The following is a 23,727-nucleotide window of genomic DNA, read 5'->3' as shown; positions in this document are numbered from 1 at the left end:
TATTTGGCTCCAGGCTTTGTGCTCCAGGCTTTGTAAGAGCGTTGTGCCAGTAACCGAAAGGTCGCTGGTTCTAATCCCTGAGGTGAAAAATCTGTCGATGTGCCTTTAAGCAAGGCACTTAACCCTAATTGCTCATGTAAGTCGCTCTGGATAAGAGCGTCTGCTAAATGACTAAAATGTAAATGTAAATCAGTCCCTGATTAGAGGGGAGCAATGAAAAAAGGCAGTGGAACTGGCTTGGAGGTCCAGAGTTGAGTTTGAAGATTGAAGGGTATAGGGTGCCATTTGGGGAGCAGCCTCTGTATAGAGATCCCATGGCACTCATCATCAGAGTAGGAGTGTTAATCCCCGTGGCCTAGCTAAATTCCCAATCTGGCCCTCATACCATAATGGCCACATTATTTTTGTGAGATTTGAAGAAGAATAAACCATGAAACCTTGTCCAATTACACATTCTGTTTTCTCTTTTCAGTGACTGGTTGTCGCCCCCCACCACCACCCCATCCCTCCACCTCGTCCTTCCTCCTCCTCCTCCTCCTCCTCCTCCTTCTCTTCCAAGATGAACTGGGTTGGGTTGCAGTCCCTCCTCAGCGGGGTGAATGAATACTCCACGGTGTTCGGCCGCGTCTGGCTCTCCATGGTCTTCGTGTTCCGTGTCATGGTATTTGTGGTGGCCGCTCAGCGCGTCTGGGGAGACGAGAGTAAGGACTTTGTCTGTAACACGGCCCAGCCAGGCTGCATCAACGTCTGTTACGACCACATCTTCCCCATCTCACACATCCGCCTGTGGGCCCTGCAGCTCATCTTCGTCACTTGTCCCTCTCTGATGGTTGTGGCGCACGTCAAGTTCCGCGAGGGGAAGGATTCAAAGTACACCACAACGCATGAAGGGTCGCATTTGTACGCTAATCCAGGGAAGAAGAGAGGAGGCCTGTGGTGGACCTATCTGGTGAGAGGAAATACTAACATGTACCGTACAGAACACCACAACACCAGATAACACTAACATACTGTACACAACAACACAACACCACAACACCACAACAACACAACACCACAACACCACAACACCAGATAACACTAACATACTGTACACAACAACACAACACCACAACACCACAACACCACAACACCAAATAGCACTAACATACTGTACACAACAACACAACACCACAACACCAGATAATATATATTTTGATTTGTTTAACCCTTTTCTGGTTACTACATGATTGTATATGTGTTATTTCATAGTTTTGATGTCTTCACTATTATTCTACAATCTAAAAAATTGTTAACATAAAGAAAAACCCTTGAATGAGTAGGTGTGTCCAAACTTTTGACTGGTTGTGTATTCAGCAGATGTTATTGTGGGTGCAGCGAAATGCTTGTGAATACAACTAAATGAAACTAAAAAAAATTGCCGACTGTAACCTGTATTTCCTGTCTGGTCTCTTCTATAGTGTAATCTCTATATCTAATACTACTCCATCTCTACCTCTGGATAGTTACAACATGACTCAAATGGAACTTAACTCCTCTCAATGAATACAACTGAATGAAACCATTTGAACTAGTCAACTGGGCACCCATATTTCCTGCCTGGTCTCTTTAAAGATGTTTTTGTGATGAGGATGTCTGATGTTATCTCTAATCCTCCATCTTCTCTCCTCCCTGTAGGCGAGTCTGATCTTCAAGGCGGGATTCGACGCCGGCTTCCTCTACATCCTCTACTACATCTACGACGGTTATGACATGCCACGTCTCTCCAAGTGCTCCCTGGAGCCCTGCCCCAACACCGTCGACTGCTACATCTCCCGTCCCACCGAGAAGAAGATTTTCACCATCTTCATGGTGGTCTCCTCAGCCATCTGCATCCTCATGTGTATCTGCGAGATGCTCTACCTCATCTGCAAGAGGTTCCAGAAGCTCATCGTGAAGAAGGAGGCAGAGAGTCATGAGATGACGGCCCTGACGGCACCAAGGTCGAGATCCAAGTCTACGAGGTCTAAGGTGTCTGTCAGGGAGGACCCCACCAACACAGCTTCCATTCAGAACCTCTGTAATGTCAAGATGGAGGAGGTGCCACCAGAGAAAAAGAAATAATAGGAGGTCATGTGATGAGTTGAAGCTGGAATGGGGGGTGAATTGGGAGTGGGAGAAGAGTTTGGCCATCTAAGGTCAGGAGATAGCGTATGTCGTAGGGTGGACTTTAGATTTCCTACTTAACTGAATTTTCACTGACCTACGCATGCTTTCGCCAATGATTGACATACATTGATTGCTGATTGACATTCATTGATTGCTGATTGCCCTTAATTGATTGCATGTGTGTGCTGTGACTTGGTGATTTGCTGTGCTTAACTGTATTAACTTTTTTAACATTTACATTTTTAGTCATTTAGCAGACGCTCTTATCCAGAGCGACTTACAGTTCAGTGAGTGCATACATTATTTATTTTTTCATACTGGCCCCCCCGTGGGAAGCGAACCCACAACCCTGGTGTTGCAAACGCCATGCTCTACCAACTGAGCTACATCCCTTTAACCACCCTCATCCTGTGATTGGAGCATCTCTTAAACTATTGTCTCTCTTTCATTGCAGTTCACCCCCTCTGCCTCCTTTATAACCTGCATCTGTGTTTGGGGATTGAACACCTCTGTTAGAGCAGTGCGGGGAGCAGGGGTACAAGATGCAAGTTGTCGGTCCAAACTACAAATGTCTGAGCTGCAGAGCTCTGGTTGGAGCTAGCTCCTAGTGGGGTCCGTCCTAAACATAGGTCACCCTGTTTTCAGGGTTGTCGGCTATCGTTTGTTTCTTGTAGGCCTAGCGCCAATCCCCGTGTTTCTTGTAGGCCTAGCGCCAATCCCCGTGTTTCTTGTAGGCCTAGCGCCAATCCCCGTGTTTCTTGTAGGCCTAGCGCCAATCCCCGTGTTTCTTGTAGGCCTAGCGCCAATCCCCGTGTTTCTTGTAGGCCTAGCGCCAATCCCCGTGTTTCTTGTAGGCCTAGCGCCAATCCCCGTGTTTCTTGTAGGCCTAGCGCCAATCCCTGTGCTCCCCATACTCACTGTGATGCTTTCCCAGGTAGAATTGTTATGATGATGATGAAATTATGTACAATGCAAATGATTGCTTTTAAAGTGTTGTCTGGTCCACTGCATTGCTCATTACCTAACTCAAAGGTGGCCTGTCATGAACCTGTGTCTGGTCCACTGCATTGCTCATTACCCAACTCAAAGGTGGCCTGTCATGAACCTGTGTCTGGTCCACTGCATTGCTCATTACCCAACTCAAAGGTGGCTTGTCATGAACCTGTATCTGGTCCTGGTTTAGGTGTTCCTCCTCATTAAACAGGAACTGATGTAGTCTGGTAGTTGAGCCATTTTAGTCTCATAACAACCATTGAAATAATGGTTAAGATCTGGAGGTTTTTATCCTATCTATACTTTGTATATATACACACCAAAGTTATCATTGTTGTTCATTTTCTAATGCAACACTGAGTTAACTGCCTTTGCAGATAACTAGTCTGGTGTATCATCTTAGCAAGGCCCATTACCCCAGAGGTGCTCTCTAATGGGACGTCACTGCCATGTACATATCTGTTTTAACTAGTTACTGACTTATGATTTTATACATGATTTATAATGCATAAACATTATAAATCATGTTTTACACACTACACGGCGCTCACTGGGTCCTTCCCGAATGGCATCTTAGCATCTATATAGTAGGGCTGGGAACTGCCAGTGACCTCACGATACGATACAATTACGATACTTTGGTGCCGATATGATATGTATTGCGATTCTTACGATTCTATATGTATTGCAATTCGATACTGTGATTTTATTGTGATTGGCTGTTCCAAACATATTGCTCCCCATATGTCTGCTGGAGAGGGGTAAGAGAGAGCCGTGAGAGTCATGGAAATAAAAAGTGATGAAAACTAATTGGCTCCCTATTAAAAAGAAGATGGAAAACAAGCTATGAAGGAAAACTACTGGAGTTCTGGTCCAGGTACAGCCAAACTAGTGCAAAAAAGAATATCCCGATATGTAACTGGATCGATTTTTCCACCTTCACTGCTATATAATGCACTACTTTTGACCAGAGTCCTATGGAGGGATATGGTGTCATTTGACCAGAGTCCTATGGAGGGATATGGTGCCATTTGACCAGAGTCCTATGGAGGGATATGGTGCCATTTGACCAGAGTCCTATGGAGGGATATGGTGCCATTTGACCAGAGTCCTATGGAGGGATATGGTGCCATTTGACCAGAGTCCTATGGAGGGATATGGTGCCATTTGACCAGAGTCCTATGGAGGGATATGGTGCCATTTGACCAGAGTCCTATGGAGGGATATGGTGCCATTTGACCAGAGTCCTATGGAGGGATATGGTGCCATTTGACCAGAGTCCTATGGAGGGATATGGTGCCATTTGACCAGAGTCCTATGGAGGGATATGGTGCCATTTGACCAGAGTCCTATGGAGGGATATGGTGCCATTTGACCAGAGTCCTATGGCGGGATATGGTGCCATTTGACCAGAGTCCTATGGAGGGATATGGTGCCATTTGACCAGAGTCCTATGGAGGGATATGGTGCCATTTGACCAGAGTCCTATGGAGGGATATGGTGCCATTTGACCAGAGTCCTATGGAGGGATATGGTGCTATTTGACCAGAGTCCTTATTTGGTGTATATCAGAGGTCATGCTCAGAGAGAGAGAGAGAGAGAGATATATTTGCACATTGTTACAACACTGTATATATACATAATATGACATTTGAAATGTCTTTATTCTTTTGAAACTTCTGAGTGTAATGTTTACTGTTAATATTTATTGTTTATTTCACTTTTGTTTACTATCTACTTCACTTGCTTTGGCAATGTTAACATACGTTTCCCATGCCAATAAAGCCCTTAAATTGAATAGAGAGAGAGAGAGAGAGAGAGAGAGAGAGAGAGAGAGAGAGAGAGAGAGAGAGAGAGAGAGAGAGAGAGAGAGAGAGAGAGAGAGAGAGAGAGAGAGAGAGAGAGAGAAAGAGAGAGAGAGAGGGTGAAAGAAAGAAAGAAAGAAAGAAAGAATGAGACAAGCACACACAGGCTAACATGTCATTTACATGACTGGAGATTTTAGCACAATCTTTTTTAATACAGCACAAATGATCAAAATGACGGGCTACTTTGACACTGGCAAACTGACAATCTGAGATCAATAAAAACCACCTTGTCTTGAATCCATCAATAGCCGAGGTCTGTGGAGACACACATATTGTACCATATGAGGAGGAAATTATAGTCCTAAAAAAAGCTTTCCAATTTCACTGCCTCACCCAATGGTGCTAGCTCACGCACCAGAGATGGCCTATGTGCTCATGCCTAAAGCCTATCTCTCTCTTGCCCATACACATACATCTCTTTTAAGTAAAATAAAAACACAGAATTCTACTCATCACTCCACGTGCTTAATTATGTCACTTTTGTCGGTCAGAGCCGGGTACCTGGCTCACGGCCTGTAGGCAGCCCGTTTCCAAAACGAATTCAATCAGTTTTCACCCACACCAAACACCTCGCACCGGTGCATCCCGGTCCAGATAAACGAACCCCCCTCATTAGTTCTACCGTCATCGTTTTGTTCCACTCTCTCGACCAATCAGACGCGTTTTACGTAGGTGTGGTTTTGACTGACAAGCTAAATGTGCCAATCCGTTTACAGAAGGTGGGATTGAATATATTCTGTGCGGATACCGAAGTTAATTTCGAAATGAATTTCCACTACGGTCAGGTAAATATACCGTTTCCGGGTTCGATATGTATTTATTTTATACATTTTATAATAGCTCTTTACTGTTGTGCGTTATGTCTATCTGTTCCTTTAGTCGTTTTCAGTGGTGAAACGAGTTGACCACGGTGTAGCCTATTGACTGCTACTAAAAGTTACAGCAGCTAGCCTTTAGCATCCAACCATGTAGCTAGTTACAAATCAGCCTATTTCTGTGTCAGCGGAGTGATGCAAATGAAATAAGCATAATGTTGGCGCTACGTGTCACTCGGAACAACTGCCTTTGGCTACTTTCCGACCACGGGGCGTCCGGCGTTGCAGTCGGAGAGGAAACGCTTCCTGTCAAATCAACGCAAGCTGCCGTAGTGCGCGTCAAAGAATAGCAAAGGTTCAATTGTCGAGACTGCAACGCGTTCATTCTACCGTTTTGAATTGAAATTGAGACAAAATTAGATTTTTGGTTGCATGTTGCCTCGACAATACACCGTTGTTATTTTACTAAGATATATTTATTTTGCCTGCGTGCAAAACGACTAGGAAGTCGGGGAAAATACTAGGTCAGATCATGACCTCAGTGATCTTTAGGTCGGATAGATGAAGTCCTAGAAAGAGTTAATTCCAAGGTGGATGAAAATTCAAATCGATTTTCCCCGTCGGAGCTCCCAGTTGTTTTGAAGCGGCATGTGAAGTTAAAAAACGACTAGCTAGCAGAAACGCTATCTAGCTACATTGACTGTTTTCACAATGTAAACTAAATCAACTTGTTTAATTACAGGATCATTTAGTACAACCACTAGCAACAATTGAGTACTTGTGAAAGACTGGCCTAAAAGCTATTGTAAATACGTGTAATCGATAGTACAGCAGGGGAAAATATAATACATATTCTCTTCCTCTCTCCTCTCAAAACAACAGGCTCTGTGTGAGGCAGGTAGAGCGTCACATTGACAGGACCCTGATGGCAAGGCAACATATTATGCCATTTAGCAGACGCTTTTATCCAAAGCGACTTACAGTCATGTGGGCATACATTTTTACGTATGGGTGGTCCCGGGGATCGAACCCACTACCCTGGCGTTACAAGCGCCATGCTCTACCAGCTGAGCTACAGAGGACCACATGAGGCATATAGTGGAGCTGAAGTCTCAGGGGTTAAAGCAAAGATCATGGATTTACATCTCATTATTCTAATCCTTTGAATATTTGGTGAGAGTTCAACCGCCTGTATTCAATGGAGATATGCTATGCTACTAGCCTCATGTGGAGACAACTCCAATATAAAGTGTTTTTTTCTCAAAGTTGCCGGGATGTCACATGTCCTACTTATATCAGTACACTCTTAACAACTTAGGCATTACGAAACTTCTATTAGATTAAAAAAAAAAAAAACTCACAGCAAATAAACCATACATTTTTTTGCTGACCAAATTCGACACTCATTGACGTCTGTACAAAAACTCCTTGCTTGGTGGGTGAAACAACTAAAAACGCCACCTGCTGGAGGGAGAGAGAGTCTTCCTCTTCCTCTCTGGTTAAAGTTCTCGGCCAATAGCTAGGTTTCCTTCAAATTGGCGACAGATTTTCATGCGAATATTCTAAAATCTGCATAAAGAAAATATGTGCATTTTCCCACCCAATCACATTTTATTGGTCACATACACGTGTTTAACAGATGTTATTGCGGGTGTAGCGAAATGCTTGTGCAAAGTTTCCTAAGAGATGGAAGCAAGGCAGCCTTCTCTGTCGGCGCCTGGTGCGTGGTGACGTAGTGCACAGAAAATGTACTTTTTTCGCTTAAGTTTTCATGTACCGAATAAAAAATATAAAGTTCAATGTGTTCACATCGGATTTTAATCTCTACGGATAGTTTTGTTAAAAATGTGCCTACTCTGATCTTGGCACGTGTGCTCGCAACTCGCAGATACAGTGTGGGTAGGTTGCACAGATAGGATAGTCTACATGAGGAGATTATTATGGACATTTGTCAAACGGCAGTCAAGCATCGATCATGTCACCAGAATAAGATATTATTTATTGGAAAGGAGCATCAAGATCACTGTGCGCTTTCACCAGCCTGTGAAGTTCATCATAACGTCTTTCATCTGTAGTCTAATAAACTGCATGGTTTCCCCAGTCGTAGTGGGAGGACCACTCAACATGTCATCACGTGATTCCTAGTTTACGTCGATATGATGGTTATTATATCAATATTTGCGCATAAAGGCGTTTCCACCACAATTTCTCGCAAAATTAACACAAAAAGTTCCCACCATGTTGAACAAACAAATGATCGGTCGGCGTTTATAAAATTGTACCGAAACTACCTGTTTCCATCACAGCTGTTGTGACTTTTTTTTTTAATACGCTATGACTTTACTCCCATAACTGTGGATGGAAACGACTGATTTCAGTCATATGGATTCTTTAAAAAATGTGTTATAATTTTTTTTGAAAAGGACATGAATTGGTCAAACTCACAGTTTAATACTTGTACAAAATTATCCTCTTTCCCTAAAAGCATGTTGTTTATGACTTTAAAAAAAAAACATGAAATGGAAGGTTAACTTGGCCCTGCAGACAATCTCTCTGAGATGGACTTAAGTTTCAGTCAGGTGCTTTAACCCCTGAGGCTGCAGTGTAACAATAACAAATAGGCCTAGCTTGCCCCTGCGGCTATACGTAGGCCAAATAGGCCTAGCTTCCCCCTGCGGCTATACGTAGGCCAAATAGGCCTAGCTTCCCCCTGCGTCTATACGTAGGCCAAATAGGCCTAGCTTCCCCCTGCGGCTATACGTAGGCCAAATAGGCCTAGCTTCCCCCTGCGGCTATACGTAGGCCAAATAGGCCTAGCTTCCCCCTGCGTCTATACGTAGGCCAAATAGGCCTAGCTTCCCCCTGCGGCTATACGTAGGCCAAATAGGCCTAGCTTCCCCCTGCGGCTATACGTAGGCCAAATAGGCCTAGCTTCCCCCTGCGGCTATACGTAGGCCAAATAGGCCTAGCTTCCCCCTGCGGCTATACGTAGGCCAAATAGGCCTAGCTTCCCCCTGCGGCTATACGTAGGCCAAATAGGCCTAGCTTGCCCCTGCGGCTATACGTAGGCCAAATAGGCCTAGCTTCCCCCTGCGGCTATACGTAGGCCAAATAGGCCTAGCTTCCCCCTGCGGTTATACGTAGGCCAAATAGGCCTAGCTTCCCCCTGCGGCTATACGTAGGCCAAATAGGCCTAGCTTCCCCCTGCGGCTATACGTAGGCCAAATAGGCCTAGCTTCCCCCTGCGGCTATACGTAGGCCAAATAGGCCTAGCTTCCCCCTGCGGCTATACGTAGGCCAAATAGGCCTAGCTTCCCCCTGCGGCTATACGTAGGCCAAATAGGCCTAGCTTGCCCCTGCGGCTATACGTAGGCCAAATAGGCCTAGCTTCCCCCTGCGGCTATACGTAGGCCAAATAGGCCTAGCTTCCCCCTGCTGCTATACGTAGGCCAAATAGGCCTAGCTTCCCCCTGCGGCTATACGTAGGCCAAATAGGCCTAGCTTGCCCCTGCGGCTATACGTAGGCCAAATAGGCCTAGCTTCCCCCTGCGGCTATACGTAGGCCAAATAGGCCTAGCTTCCCCCTGCGGCTATACGTAGGCCAAATAGGCCTAGCTTCCCCCTGCGGCTATACGTAGGCCAAATAGGCCTAGCTTGCCCCTGCGGCTATACGTAGGCCAAATAGGCCTAGCTTCCCCCTGCGGCTATACGTAGGCCAAATAGGCCTAGCTTCCCCCTGCGGCTATACGTAGGCCAAATAGGCCTAGCTTGCCCCTGCGGCTATACGTAGGCCAAATAGGCTTAGCTTGCCCCTGCGGCTATACGTAGGCCAAATAGGCCTAGCTTCCCCCTGCGGCTATACGTAGGCCAAATAGGCCTAGCTTCCCCCTGCGGCTATACGTAGGCCAAATAGGCCTAGCGTGCCCCTGCGGCTATACGTAGGCCAAATAGGCCTAGCTTCCCCCTGCGGCTATACGTAGGCCAAATAGGCCTAGCTTCCCCCTGCGGCTATACGTAGGCCAAATAGGCCTAGCTTCCCCCTGCGGCTATACGTAGGCCAAATAGGCCTAGCTTCCCCCTGCGGCTATACGTAGGCCAAATAGGCCTAGCTTCCCCCTGCGGCTATACGTAGGCCAAATAGGCCTAGCTTGCCCCTGCGGCTATACGTAGGCCAAATAGACCTAGCTTGCCCCTGCGGCTATACGTAGGCCAAATAGGCCTAGCTTCCCCCTGCGGCTATACGTAGGCCAAATAGGCCTAGCTTCCCCCTGCGGCTATACGTAGGCCAAATAGGCCTAGCTTGCCCCTGCGGCTATACGTAGGCCAAATAGGCCTAGCTTGCCCATGCGGCTATACGTAGGCCAAATAGGCCTAGCTTGCCCCTGCGGCTATACGTAGGCCAAATAGGCCTAGCTTCCCCCTGCGGCTATACGTAGGCCAAATAGGCCTAGCTTGCCCCTGCGGCTATACGTAGGCCAAATAGGCCTAGCTTGCCCATGCGGCTATACGTAGGCCAAATAGGCCTAGCTTGCCCCTGCGGCTATACGTAGGCCAAATAGGCCTAGCTTCCCCCTGCGGCTATACGTAGGCCAAATAGGCCTAGCTTGCCCCTGCGGCTATACGTAGGCCAAATAGGCCTAGCTTCCCCCTGCGGCTATACGTAGGCCAAATAGGCCTAGCTTCCCCCTGCGGCTATACGTAGGCCAAATAGGCCTAGCTTCCCCCTGCGGCTATACGTGTGGTGCTGTAGCCTACTCCTTGTCCCAATGTTGCTCAGTAATAACAGGTAGAGTCCAAATGGCTGTAAAGCAGGGTTATTGTTTCAGTTGTATGTAGTAGGCTATATTGAGATGATGCTCATCAGTTTCAGGTGATTTGTATTGTGTAGTTTGACTTGGGATATTTGCATTTCGAGACACAGTAGGCTACTTACTGCTTTACTACTAGAAAAGTGAATCAACAGCAGCCTAGGCAACTGTGTTATGATTGTGTTTTATAACCAACTGACCTTTGCTCCCTCGCCCTCCCTCTGTCCAGGGTCATCAACATCCACCCCCAGGCGCTCCATACGGGGCCGCCTCTCCAGGTGGTCAGTATGCTGGAAGGGCCGCCCCAGGAGGTCCCTACGGGGGGTATGGGGCCCCAGGACAGGGGGGGCAGGCTGGACAGTTTGGCCCAGGGCCTGGGGGAGCACCAGGGGCCCCATACGGAGGGTCCTATGGTGGGGAGTATGGAGGACAACCACAGGGAGGGCCCTATGGACAGCAGTCTCCAGCAGGTCAGTTACTGTGTTATAGTTTTCACTAGTAAACAGTATCGTTGTGTGTGTGTGCATGCGTGCGGAGACAAACAGACAGTCCTGTAGAGACAGACAGACAGACAGACCTGTAGAGACAGACAGACAGACAGACAGACAGACAGACAGACAGACCTGTAGAGACAGACAGACAGACAGACAGTCCTTTAGAGACAGACAGACAGTCCTTTAGAGACAGACAGACAGTCCTTTAGAGACAGACAGACAGTCCTTTAGAGACAGACAGACAGTCCTTTAGAGACAGACAGACAGTCCTTTAGAGACAGACAGACAGTCCTTTAGAGACAGACAGACAGACCTGTAGAGACAGACAGACAGACAGACAGACAGACAGACCTGTAGAGACAGACAGACAGACAGACAGACAGACAGTCCTGTAGAGACCGACAGACAGTCCTTTAGAGACAGACAGACAGTCCTTTAGAGACAGACAGACAGTCCTTTAGAGACAGACAGACAGTCCTTTAGAGACAGACAGACAGTCCTTTAGAGACAGACAGACAGTCCTTTAGAGACAGACAGACAGACCTGTAGAGACAGACAGACAGACAGACAGACAGACAGACCTGTAGAGACAGACAGACAGACAGACAGACAGACAGTCCTGTAGAGACCGACAGACAGACAGACAGACAGACAGTCCTGTAGAGACCGACAGACAGTCCTTTAGATACCGACAGACAGTCCAGTAGAGAGACAGACAGTCCTTTAGAGACAGACAGACAGTCCTTTAGATACCGACAGACAGTCCTTTAGAGACAGACAGACAGTCCTTTAGATACCGACAGACAGTCAGTCCAGTAGAGAGAGTGAGACAGACGGGGCTTAGTTTGTATCACTCAACAGGACTTAGACTATTGGAGTAATGCCTGGGTTAATACTGTGTGTGTCTAGTGATAGTGTCCCCCTGTGGTAGCTGAGTCACAGGGCTGATAAACAGACTCATTACCACTCCCCACAGGGACAGCATGCATCTGGGCTCAGCTTTAAATGACACTCTCTCTGTCTCTCTGTCTCTCTGTCTCTCTGTCTCTCTCTCTCTCTCTCTCTCTCTCTCTCTCTCTCTCTCTCTCTCGCGCTCTCTCTCTCTCGCTCTCTCTCTCTCTCTCTCTCTCTCTCTCTGTCTCAAACAGCAACTACAGCCTAGTCATCTTCTCCTAACCTCTCTCCTCTCCTCCCTAGGTAACCTCTCTCACCCCTCTCGCCTCTCCTCCCCTAGGTAACCTCTCTAGTCCCTCTCTCCTCCCTAGGTAACCTCTCGTCCCTCTCTCCTCTCCTCCCTAGGTAACCTCTCTCACCCCTCTCTCCTCTCCTCCCTAGGTAACCTCTCTCACCCCTCTCTCCTCTCCTCCCTAGGTGACCTCTAGTCCCTCTCTCCTCTCCCTAGGTAACCTCTCTCACCCCTCTCTCCTCTCCTCCCTAGGTAACCTCTCTCACCCCTCTCTCCTCTCCTCCCTAGGTAACCTCTCTCACCCCTCTCTCCTCTCCTCCCTAGGTAACCTCTCTCACCCCTCTCTTCTCTCCTCCCTAGGTAACCTCTCTCACCCCTCTCCTCTCCTCCCTAGGTAACCTCTCTCACCCCTCTCTCCTCTCCTCCCTAGGTAACCTCTAGTCCCTCTCTCCTCTCCTCCCTAGGTAACCTCTCTCACCCCTCTCTCCTCTCCTCCCTAGGTAACCTCTCTCACCCCTCTCTCCTCTCCTCCCTAGGTAACCTCTCTAGTCCCTCTCCTCCCTAGGTAACCTCTCTCACCCCTCTCCTCTCCTCCCTAGGTAACCTCTCTCACCCCTCTCTCCTGTCCTCCCTAGGTAACCTCTCTCACCCCTCTCTCCTCTCCCTAGGTAACATACCACCAGGGGTGAACCCAGAAGCGTACCAGTGGTTCCAGACAGTCGACACAGACCATAGCGGTTCCATCACTCTAAAGGAACTGAAACAGGCTCTGGTAAACTCCAACTGGTCAGCCTTCAACGACGAGACCTGCCTTATGATGATCAGTGAGTTAAACAGGGAGAGGGGGATGGAGAGGGAGGGAGGGAGGGAGGGAGGGAGGGAGGGAGAAGGTATCTGTACTACTCAGCCATCATACTGTTAACAGCTAGGACAGAGTGAAGACGGGTTAAGTGTTAAAATCTTCACTCATTCAAGTCACACATATCACATTTCATGTGAATGCCATATGTATGGCTGTAGTCTAGTGGTGTCCCGGTAGATGTAATGTAATTTACATGAAGGAATGTAGGCAGAGGCGGACTGGCCATCTGGCATTTAGGGTAAATGCTAGATGGGCTGGTCAATTTCTTTGCGAAGTGGGCCTATAACTAGTATTTGTTTTGCCGCAAAATGATCATTATCTGGCTAATGGGAGCCTTGAAAAAAGAAATGGGCCTGTGTGGGGGCCACAAGGAAAAAATGGGCCTGTGTGGGGGCCACAAGGAAAAAATGGGCCTGTGTGGGGACCACAAGGAAAAAATGGGCCAGTGTGGGGGCCACAAGGAAAAAATGGGCCAGTGTGGGGGCCACAAGGAAAAAATGGGCCAGTGTGGGGGCCACAAGGAAAAGATGGGCCTGTGTGGGGGCCTCAAGGAAATAATGGGCCTGTGTGGGGGCCTCAGGGAAACATGGGCCTGTGTGGGGGCCTCAGGGAAACATGGGCCTGTGTGGGGGCCTCAGGGAAACATGGGCCTGTGTGGGGGCCTCAGGGAAACATGGGCCTGTGTGGGGGCCTCAGGGAAACATGGGCCTGTGTGGTGGCCACAGGGAAACATGGGCCTGTGTGGTGGCCTCAAGGAAACATGGGCCTGTGTGGTGGCCTCAAGGAAACATGGGCCTGTGTGGGGGCCTCAGGGAAACATGGGCCTGTGTGGTGGCCTCAGGGAAACATGGGCCTGTGTGGGGGCCTCAGGGAAACATGGGCCTGTGTGGGGGCCTCAGGGAAACATGGGCCTGTGTGGGGGCCTCAAGGAAACATGGGCCTGCGTGGGGGCCTCAGGGAAACATGGGCCTGCGTGGGGGCCACAGGGAAACATGGGCCTGCGTGGGGGCCTCAGGGAAACATGGGCCTGTGTGGGGGCCACAAGGAAACATGGGCCTGTGTGGGGGCCTCAGGGAAACATGGGCCTGTGTGGGGGCCTCAGGGAAACATGGGCCTGTGTGGGGGCCTCAGGGAAACATGGGCCTGTGTGGGGGCCTCAGTCCGCTGCTGAATATAGGAACACTCAAACAAAGAAGGGGCTAGTTGACAACACATCCTCTTCTCCTGCATTCTTCTATTATAGTCATGGACTTGTCCTATTGACTGGTTTTTGGTCATCCACTAAAGGACGTCTGTTTTCCCGTCCACTAAAGGACGTCTGTTTTCCCGTCCACTAAAGGACGTCTGTTTTCCCGTCCACTAAAGGACGTCTGTTTTCCCGTCCACTAAAGGACGTCTGTTTTCCCGTCCACTAAAGGACGTCTGTTTTCCCGTCCACTAAAGGACATAAATGTACCCGATAGTAAAGTGATAGTGAAACTGTGAAAATTATCTTGATGTGAATTATCTTGATGTGAGTGCCACTAATTCTGACATCAGCACAAATGACTTCAACAATGGCAGTCTCAGACTAAAGTATGTAGTGAAATAGAGCAATGTAAGAATTCAGTTTGAGTCGTCAGGCTAGCCGTGAGATGCCCAGTGATGCAGAATACCCAAACAAGCTAAATGCCTTTTAATGCTCGCTTCAAGGAATACAACACTGAGTCTTGCGTGAAAGCCCCTGTTGTTCCGGATGACTGTGTGGTCTTGCTCTCTGTGGCCGATATGGGTAAAACTTTTAAACAGGTTAACACTCGCAAGGCTGCCGGGCCAGACGGATACCAGGGTGCGTTCTCAAACCATGCGCAGACCAGCTGGCAAGTGTCTTCACAAACATGTTTAAATCTCCCCTTGTCCCTGTCTGTAATCCCAACATGTTTCAAGCTGACCACCATTGTCCCTGTCCCCAAGGTAACCTGTCTAAATGACTATCGCCCTGTAGCATCTGAAATTATGAAGTGCTTTGAAAGGCTGGTCATGACACACAGCAACACCATCATCCCAGACACCCTGGACCCACTCCAATTCGCATACCGCCCCAACAGATCCACAGATTACGCAATCTCAATTGCATTTACACTGCCCTCTCCCACCTGAACAAGAGGGGAAATAACTATGTGAGAATGCTGTTCATAGACTACAGCGGAGGGTTCAACACCATACTCCCCTCCAAGCTCATCACCAAGATGGGGACCCTGGGACTGAACACCTCCCTCTGCAACTGGATCCTGGACTTCCTGACGGGCCGCCCCCAGGTGGTGAGGGTAGGCAACAACACCTTCGCCACGTTGACCCTCAACACGGGGGCCTCTCAGGGGTGCGTGCTTAGTCCCCTCCTGTACTCCCTGTTCACCCACGACTGCGTGGCCGCGCACGACTTCAACACCATCATCAAATTTGCTGACGACACGACGGTGGTAGGCCTGATCATCGACGGCGATGAGACAGCCTACAGGGAAGAGGTCAGAGACTTAGCTGTGTGGTGCCAGGACAACAACCTCTCCCTCAACGTCAGTAAGACTAAGGAGCTGATGGTGGACTATAGGAGAAAGAGGGGAGAGCACGCCCCCATCCACATCGACAGGCCTGTAGTGGAGCGGGTCGAGAGCTTCAAGTTCCTTGGCGTCCACATAACTCAGGACTTAACATGGTCCATACACACCCGTACAGTAGTGAAGAGGGCACGACAGCACCTCTTCCCCCTCGGGAGGCTGAAAATATTTGACGTGGGCCCTCAGATCCTCAAAAAGTTCTACAGCTGCACCATCGAGAGCATATTGACTGGTTGCGTCACCGCTTAGTATGGCAAATGTAAATGCACCGCCCGCGACCACAAAGCGCTACAGAGGATGGTGCGAACAGCCCAGTACATCAATGGGGCCGAGCTCCCTGCCATCCAGGACCTCTATATCAGGCGGTGCCCAAAAAAAACTGCCAGACTCCAGCCACAGACTGTTCACTCTGCTACCATCCGGCAAACGGTACCAAAGTATCCGCTCTCGAACCAACAGGCTCTAGACAGCTTCTACCCCCAAGCCATAAGACTGCTAAATAGTTAAGTAAATGGTTACCTGGACTATCTGCCCTGACCCCATCTTACACTGATAGACTACTGCACTGAGTGGACAAAATATTAAGAACACCTGCTCTTTCTGTGACAGACTGACCAAGTAAATCCAGGTGAAAGCTATGATCCCTTATTGATGTCACTTGTTAAATCCATTTCAATCAGTGTAGATGAAGGGGAGGAGACAGGTTAAAGAAGGATTTTTAGGCCTTGAGACAATTGAGACATGGATTGTGTATGTGTGCCTTTCAGAGGGTGAATTGGCAAGACAAAATATTTAAGTGCTTTTGAACAGGGTATAGTAGTAGGTGCCAGGCACACCGGTTTGAGTGTCAAGAACTGAAACGCTGCTGGGTTTTTAACACTGAACAGTTGCCTTATTTCTTGTTCGTTTCACAATAACAAATATTTTGCATCTTCAAAGTGGTAGGCATGTTGTATAAATCAAATGATACAAACCCCCAAAAAATCCATTTTAATTCCAGGTTGTAAGGCAACAAAATAGGAAAAATGCCAAGGGATGTGAATACTTTCACAAGTCACTGTATCTACCTCAAATACCTCTGCACATTGATCTGGTACTGGTACTTCCTGTATATAGCTCCACATTGATCTGGTACTGGTACTCCCTGTATATAGCTCCACATTGATCTGGTACTCCCTGTGTATATACAGTGAGGGAAAAAAGTATTTGATCCCCTGCTGATTTTGTACGTTTGCCCACTGACAAAGACATGATCAGTCTATAATTTTAATGGTAGGTTTATTTGAACAGTGAGAGACAGAATAACAACAAAAAAATCCAGAAAAACGCATGTCAAAAATGTTATAAATTGATTCGCATTTTAATGAGGGAAATACGTATTTGACCCCTCTGTAAAACATGACTTAGTACTTGGTGGAAAAACCCTTGTTGGCAATCACAGAGGTCAGACGTTTCTTGTAGTTGGCCACCAGGTTTGCACACATCTCAGGAGGGATTTTGTCCCACTCCTCTTTGCAGATCTTCTCCAAGTCATTAAGGTTTTGAGGCTGACGTTTGGCAACTCGAACCTTCAGCTCCCTCCACAGATTTTCTATGGGATTAAGGTCTGGAGACTGGCTAGGCCACTCCAGGACCTTAATGTGCTTCTTCTTGAGCCACTCCTTTGTTGCCTTGTGTTTTGGGTCATTGTCATGCTGGAATACCCATCCACGACCCATTTTCAATGCCCTGGCTGAGGGAAGGAGGTTCTCACCCAAGATTTGACGGTACATGGCCCCGTCTATCTTCCCTTTGATGCGGTGAAGTTGTCCTGTCCCCTTAGCAGAAAAACACCCCCTTAGCATAATGTTTCCACCTCCATATTTGACGGTGGGGATGGTGTTCTTGGGGTCATAGGCAGCATTCCTCCTCCTCCAAACACGGCGAGTTGAGTTGATGCCAAAGAGCTCCATTTTGGTCTCATCTGACCACAACACTTTCACCCAGTTCTCCTCTGAATCATTCAGATGTTCATTGGCAAACTTCAGACGGGCCTGTATATGTGCTTTCTTGAGCAGGGGGACCTTGCGGGCGCTGCAGGATTTCAGTCCTTCACGGCGTAGTGTGTTACCAATTGTTTTCTTGGTGACTATGGTCCCAGCTGCCTTGAGATCATTAACAAGATCCTCCCGTGTAGTTCTGGGCTGATTCCTCACCGTTCTCATGATCAGTGCAACTCCACGAGGTGAGATCTTGCATGGAGCCCCAGGCCGAGGGAGATTGACAGTTATTTCGTGTTTCTTCCATTTGCGAATAATAGCACCAACTGTTGTCACCTTCTCACCAAGCTGCTTGGCGATGGTCTTGTAGCCCATTCCAGCCTTGTGTAGGTCTACAATCTTGTCCCTAGGGCGGCAGGTAGCTTAGTGGTTAAGAGCATAGTGCCAGTAACCGAAAGGTCGCTGGTTCTAATCCCCGAGCCGACTAGGTGAAAAATCTGTCGATGTGCCCTTGAGCAAGGCACTTAACCCTAATTGCTCCCGTAAGTCGCTCTGGATAAGAGCGTCTGCTAAATGAAAAAAATATATTAAAAAAATATGTATATATATACAAAATAATCCTTGGAGAGCTCTTTGGTCTTGACCATGGTGGAGAGTTTGGAATCTGATTGATTGATTGCTTCTGTGGACAGGTGTCTTTTTATACAGGTAACAAACTGAGATTAGGAGCACTCCCTTCAAGATTAGGAGCACAATCTCAGCTCTTTACCTGTATAAAAGACACCTGGGAGCCAGAAATCTTTCTGATTGAGAGGGGGTCCAATACTTATTTCCCTCCATTAAAATGCAAATCAATTTATAACATTTTTGACATGCGTTTTTCTGGATTTTTTTGTTGTTATTCTGTCTCTAACTGTTCAAATAAACCTACCATTCAAATTATGGACTGATCATTTCTTTGTCAGTTGGCAAACTTACAAAATCAGCAGGGGATCAAATACTTTTTTCCCTCACTGTAGCTCCACATTGATCTGGGCCTGGTACTTCCTGTATATAGCTCCACATTGATCTGGTACTGGTACTTCCTGTATATAGCTCCACATTGATTTGGTACTTCCTGTATATAGCTCCACATTGATCTGGTACTGGTACTTCCTGTATGTAGCTGCACATTGATCTGGTACTTCCTGTATGTAGCTGCACATTGATCTGGTACTTCCTGTATGTAGCTCCACATTGATCTGGTACTTCCTGTTTATAGCTGCTCATTGATCTGGTACTTCCTGTTTATAGCTGCACATTGATCTGGTACTTCCTGTATATAGCTCCACATTGATCTGGTACTTCCTGTATATAGCTGCACATTGATCTGGTACTTCCTGTATACAGCTCCACATTGATCTGGTACTTCCTGTATGTAGCTGCACATTGATCTGGTACTTCCTGTATATAGCTGCACATTGATCTGGTACTTCCTGTATATAGCTCCACATTGATCTGGTACTTCCTGTATGTAGCTGCACATTGATCTGGTACTTCCTGTATATAGCTCCACATTGATCTGGTACTTCCTGTATGTAGCTCCACATTGATCTGGTACTTCCTGTATGTAGCTGCACATTGATCTGGTACTTCCTGTATGTAGCTCCACATTGATCTGGTACTTCCTGTATGTAGCTGCACATTGATCTGGTACTTCCTGTATGTAGCTCCACATTGATCTGGTACTTCCTGTATGTAGCTGCACATTGATCTGGTACTTCCTGTATGTAGCTCCACATTGATCTGGTACTTCCTGTATGTAGCTGCACATTGATCTGGTACTTCCTGTATATAGCTCCACATTGATCTGGTACTTCCTGTATGTAGCTGCACATTGATCTGGTACTTCCTGTATATAGCTCCACATTGATCTGGTACTTCCTGTATGTAGCTCCATTCTTTTGTACTTTATTCCTCTCGTTACTATTTTTGTGTGTATTATAATTTCTTAACTGCATCGTTGGGACCGGCTGGAAAGCAAACATTTGACAGTAAAGTCTACACCCAGTGTATTTTGTGCATGTAACAAATAACATTTGATTTGATTTGAGCATCTATAACATGCATGAGAAGAAAAGTAGCCACCTGTGTCTTTACCAACACAACCCATACAACCAACCCATACAACCAACACAACCCATACAACCAACACAACCAACACAACCCATACAACCAACACAACCCATACAACCCACACAACCAACACAACCAACACAACCCACACAACCAACACAACCAACACAACCCATACAACCAACCCAACCCATACAACCAACCCAACCCATACAACCAACACAACCCATACAACCAACACAACCAATATAACCAACACAACCAATACAACCAACACAACCCACACAGCCAACACAACCAACACAACCCACACAACCCACACAACCAATACAACCAACACAACCAACACAACCCATACAACCAACACAACCCACACAACCAATACAACCAACACAACCCATACAACCAACACAACCAATACAACCAATACAACCAACACAACCAACACAACCCATACAACCAACACAACCCATACAACCAACACAACCCACACAACCAACACAACCAACACAACCAACACAACCCACACAACCCACACAACCCACACAACCAATACAACCAACACAACCAACACAACCCATACAACCCACACAACCAACACAACCAATACAACCAACACAACCAACACAACCAATACAACCCATACAACCAACACAACCAACACAACCCATACAACCAACACAACCCATACAACCAACACAACCAACACAACCCATACAACCAACACAACCAACACAACCCATACAACCAACACAACCAACACAACCAATACAACCAATACAACCAACCACAACCAACCACAACCCATACAACCCATACAACCAACACAACCAATACAACCAATACAACCAATACAACCAACACAACCAATACAACCAGGACAACCAACACAACCAACCACAACCAACCACAACCCATACAACCCATACAACCCATACAACCAACACAACCAATACAACCAACACAACCAATACAACCAATACAACCAATACAACCAACACAACCCATACAACCAACACAACCAACACAACCAACACAACCAATACAACCAACACAACCCATACAACCAACACAACCAACACAACCAACACAACCAATACAACCAACCACAACCAATACAACCATTACAACCCATACAACCAATACAACCAACACAACCAACACAATTAATACAACCAACACAACCAATACAAGCCATACTGAAATAAAAATGACATGTAAGATATCGTCTTCAGCTGTAAACCTGCTGTGAATGAAATCATTTTGTTCCTTTGTTTATCCCAGACATGTTTGACAAGACCAAGTGTGGTCGTATCGACCTGTTCGGGTTCTCAGCCCTGTGGGTCTTCATGCAGCAGTGGAGACAGCTGTTCCAACAGTACGACCGCGACCGCTCCGGCTGCATCAGTGGCACTGAGCTACACCAAGGTGAGGTGTGTGTGTGTGTGTGTGTGTGTGTGTGTGTGTGTGTGTGTGTGTGTGTGTGTGTGTGTGTGTGTGTGTGTGTGTGTGTGTGTGTGTGTGTGTGTGTTCGGTAACGGGTGAACCCTAACTTCCATTTAAGTGGACATTTTACTTAGTCTCCCATTTGACATCAATGCACAACCAAGTTAAAATGTGACGTGGGAATTAGGATTCATAAAAATAAAAAAAAATACATTTTAGTCACATAGCAGATGCTTTTATCCAGAAATGAGGGCTAAGTGCCTTGCTCAAGGGCGCATCGAAAGATGTTTCACTTTGTCAGCGTAGGGATTCGAACCAACAACCTTTCGGTTATTTACCCAATGCTCTTAACCACTAGTCCACCAGCTGTAAGCAGAACACAGTGATACATTGAAAAGGAAATACAAATATCTTACATGACAAGCGTTGACCTCCCTCTCTCCCCTCCCTCCAGCCCTGTCCCAGATGGGATACAACCTGAGCCCCCAGTTCACTGAGACTATAGCGGCCAAGTACTCTGTGAGGTCTGGGCGTCCTGGCTCAATGCAGCTGGACTGTTTCATCCAGGTCTGTACACAGCTACAGAGCATGACGCAGGCCTTCAGGGAGAAAGACTCCGCCATGACGGGAAACATACGCATGAGCTATGAAGACTTCCTCTCCACCACCGTCAACAGACTCATGTGATGACAAAAACACAACGGTAATATCCACCACCACCCACCAATATTAGGCAAGGTTAGCCAGAGTCCCATTCTGTTTGTGCCATCATATCAACTCCCTGTCACTCGTTGTCAAACTGTTTGAATGGAGAGTGGAAAGAAATGGATCTGAGCACCTTGGATAAAAGATGGCGTGATGGAGACCAAATGAGTCAAACTGAGGATGGGGAAAGAGGGCAAAGGAGTGATCACTCCCTCTTTCTGTCTCGATGAAATTAAAATAATGGGTGTTCGACTGCAGGGGACAAGCTAAGCTATGATGTTGTATAAAAATGAAAGCAATAACCGCTGTATGTATGTACTGCTAACATATGTCAAATACAGGGCTTGATTTGCATGGTTGAACTTGATGTGCCATTTTTAAACCTCATGTGTAGTGTCAATCTCCTAGCGCCAGTTTCCTGAACCCAGATTAAGCCTCATCCTGGACTATAAAGCAACTTCAACGGAGATTCTCCAATGAGCATGTTTTTTAAGTCCAGGGATAGACTTAATCTGAGTCTGGGAAGCCAGCTCAAAGTGCAGCTGGGTAACAGATGCATACGTTGCATGGATGACACTCAGTTCGCTCGGACAATGTGCCTAATCATTGTTAAGACACCAAGTGTTTCTTAAAGACACCAAAGCCAGTTAACTGTGTAGCATTACCAGTGTCGTTGTGTAGCATTACCAGTGTCGTTGTGGCCACATCACTTCAGTGTTGAAAAGAAGAGAGAGAACCCTGCTGGTATTTATGATGGTTATGGCTGTTGATAATCACCATTGCACTTTGCCTCCAGTTATATTTCAGCTATATTATATATATATACTATATTGGTATAGTTAAATTCAGGACCAATTTTCTTTCTGTCTATCCTTTCATTTGTGTACATCAAAATGTATTGTTTAGTACCATAACATTTAACATTTTAACACTTGAAGTTGTGTCCTAATAAATGTTTCTAAATCAAAGTTTATGGGTGGCGTAAGTTTAGCAGATGTTATAGCGGGTGCAGTGAAATTCTTATGTTTTCTAGCTTCTAACAATGCAGTAAAATGTCAAACAAGTACAAAAATAATACAGAAATCAAGAAATGTCGGAACTAATCCAATTAACAACCCATATAGCACTGTAGCAGTAATCAAATGTAATCTATACGTATCTTCACTGGATTAATTTACAAGATGCACTAAGAATGATATGAACAGCAGTAGATACACTAAACAAAACTATAAAGGCAACATGTAAAGTGTTTGGTTTCATGAGCTGAAATAAAAGATCCCAGAAATGTTCCATACGCACAAACGGCTTATTTCTCTCAAATTTTGTGCACAAATTTGTTTACATCCCTGTTAGTGAGCATTTCACCTTTGCCAAGATAATCCACTCACCTGACAGGTGTGGCATATCAAGAAGCTGATTAAACAGCATGATCATTACACAGGTGCACCTTGTGCTGGAGACAATAAAAGGCCACTCTAAAATGTGCAGTTTTGCCACACAACACAATGCCACAGATGTCTCAAATTTTGAGGTATGGTGCAATTGGCATGCTGACCACAGGAATGTCCACCGGAGCTGTTGCCAGAGAATTTCATGTTCATTTGTCTATCATAAGCTGTCTCCAATGTTGTTTTAGAGAATTTGGTAGTACGTCCAATCGGCCTCACAACCGCAGACCACATGTAACCACGCCAGCCCAGGACCTCCACATCTG

General features: G+C 46.6%; 2 protein-coding genes across 2 annotated transcripts in view; both read left to right on the top strand.

Moving 5' to 3' along the window:
- LOC311125449 (gap junction beta-4 protein-like) overlaps positions 1-4,036 on the top strand; it is a 13,871-nt gene extending 9,835 nt beyond the window's left edge. Inside the window, exons 2-3 of the mRNA XM_084199501.1 lie at positions 473-949; positions 1,678-4,036. Coding sequence (XP_084055627.1) covers positions 560-949; positions 1,678-2,103 — 816 coding nt within the window. The 5' untranslated portion in view covers positions 473-559 and the 3' untranslated portion in view covers positions 2,104-4,036. The remainder of the gene's footprint in view (positions 1-472; positions 950-1,677) is intronic.
- A 1,691-nt stretch (positions 4,037-5,727) lies between these two features.
- Positions 5,728-23,303, top strand: LOC311125448 (peflin-like). The gene is made up of 5 exons (XM_084199500.1): positions 5,728-5,794; positions 10,862-11,102; positions 12,981-13,136; positions 21,147-21,290; positions 21,763-23,303. The coding sequence occupies exons 1-5, from the start codon at positions 5,774-5,776 to the stop codon at positions 21,993-21,995; spliced, it is 795 nt and encodes a 264-aa protein (XP_084055626.1). The 5' UTR covers positions 5,728-5,773; the 3' UTR covers positions 21,996-23,303.
- The last annotated feature ends 424 nt before the right edge of the window (positions 23,304-23,727 follow it).

The sequence above is a fragment of the Coregonus lavaretus genome, assembly GCF_964263955.1.
Source record: "Coregonus lavaretus genome assembly, contig: HAP1_SCAFFOLD_500, whole genome shotgun sequence".
In the NCBI taxonomy this organism is placed as follows: Eukaryota; Metazoa; Chordata; class Actinopteri; order Salmoniformes; family Salmonidae; genus Coregonus; species Coregonus lavaretus.
This window is presented reverse-complemented; position numbering and strand designations above follow the sequence as displayed.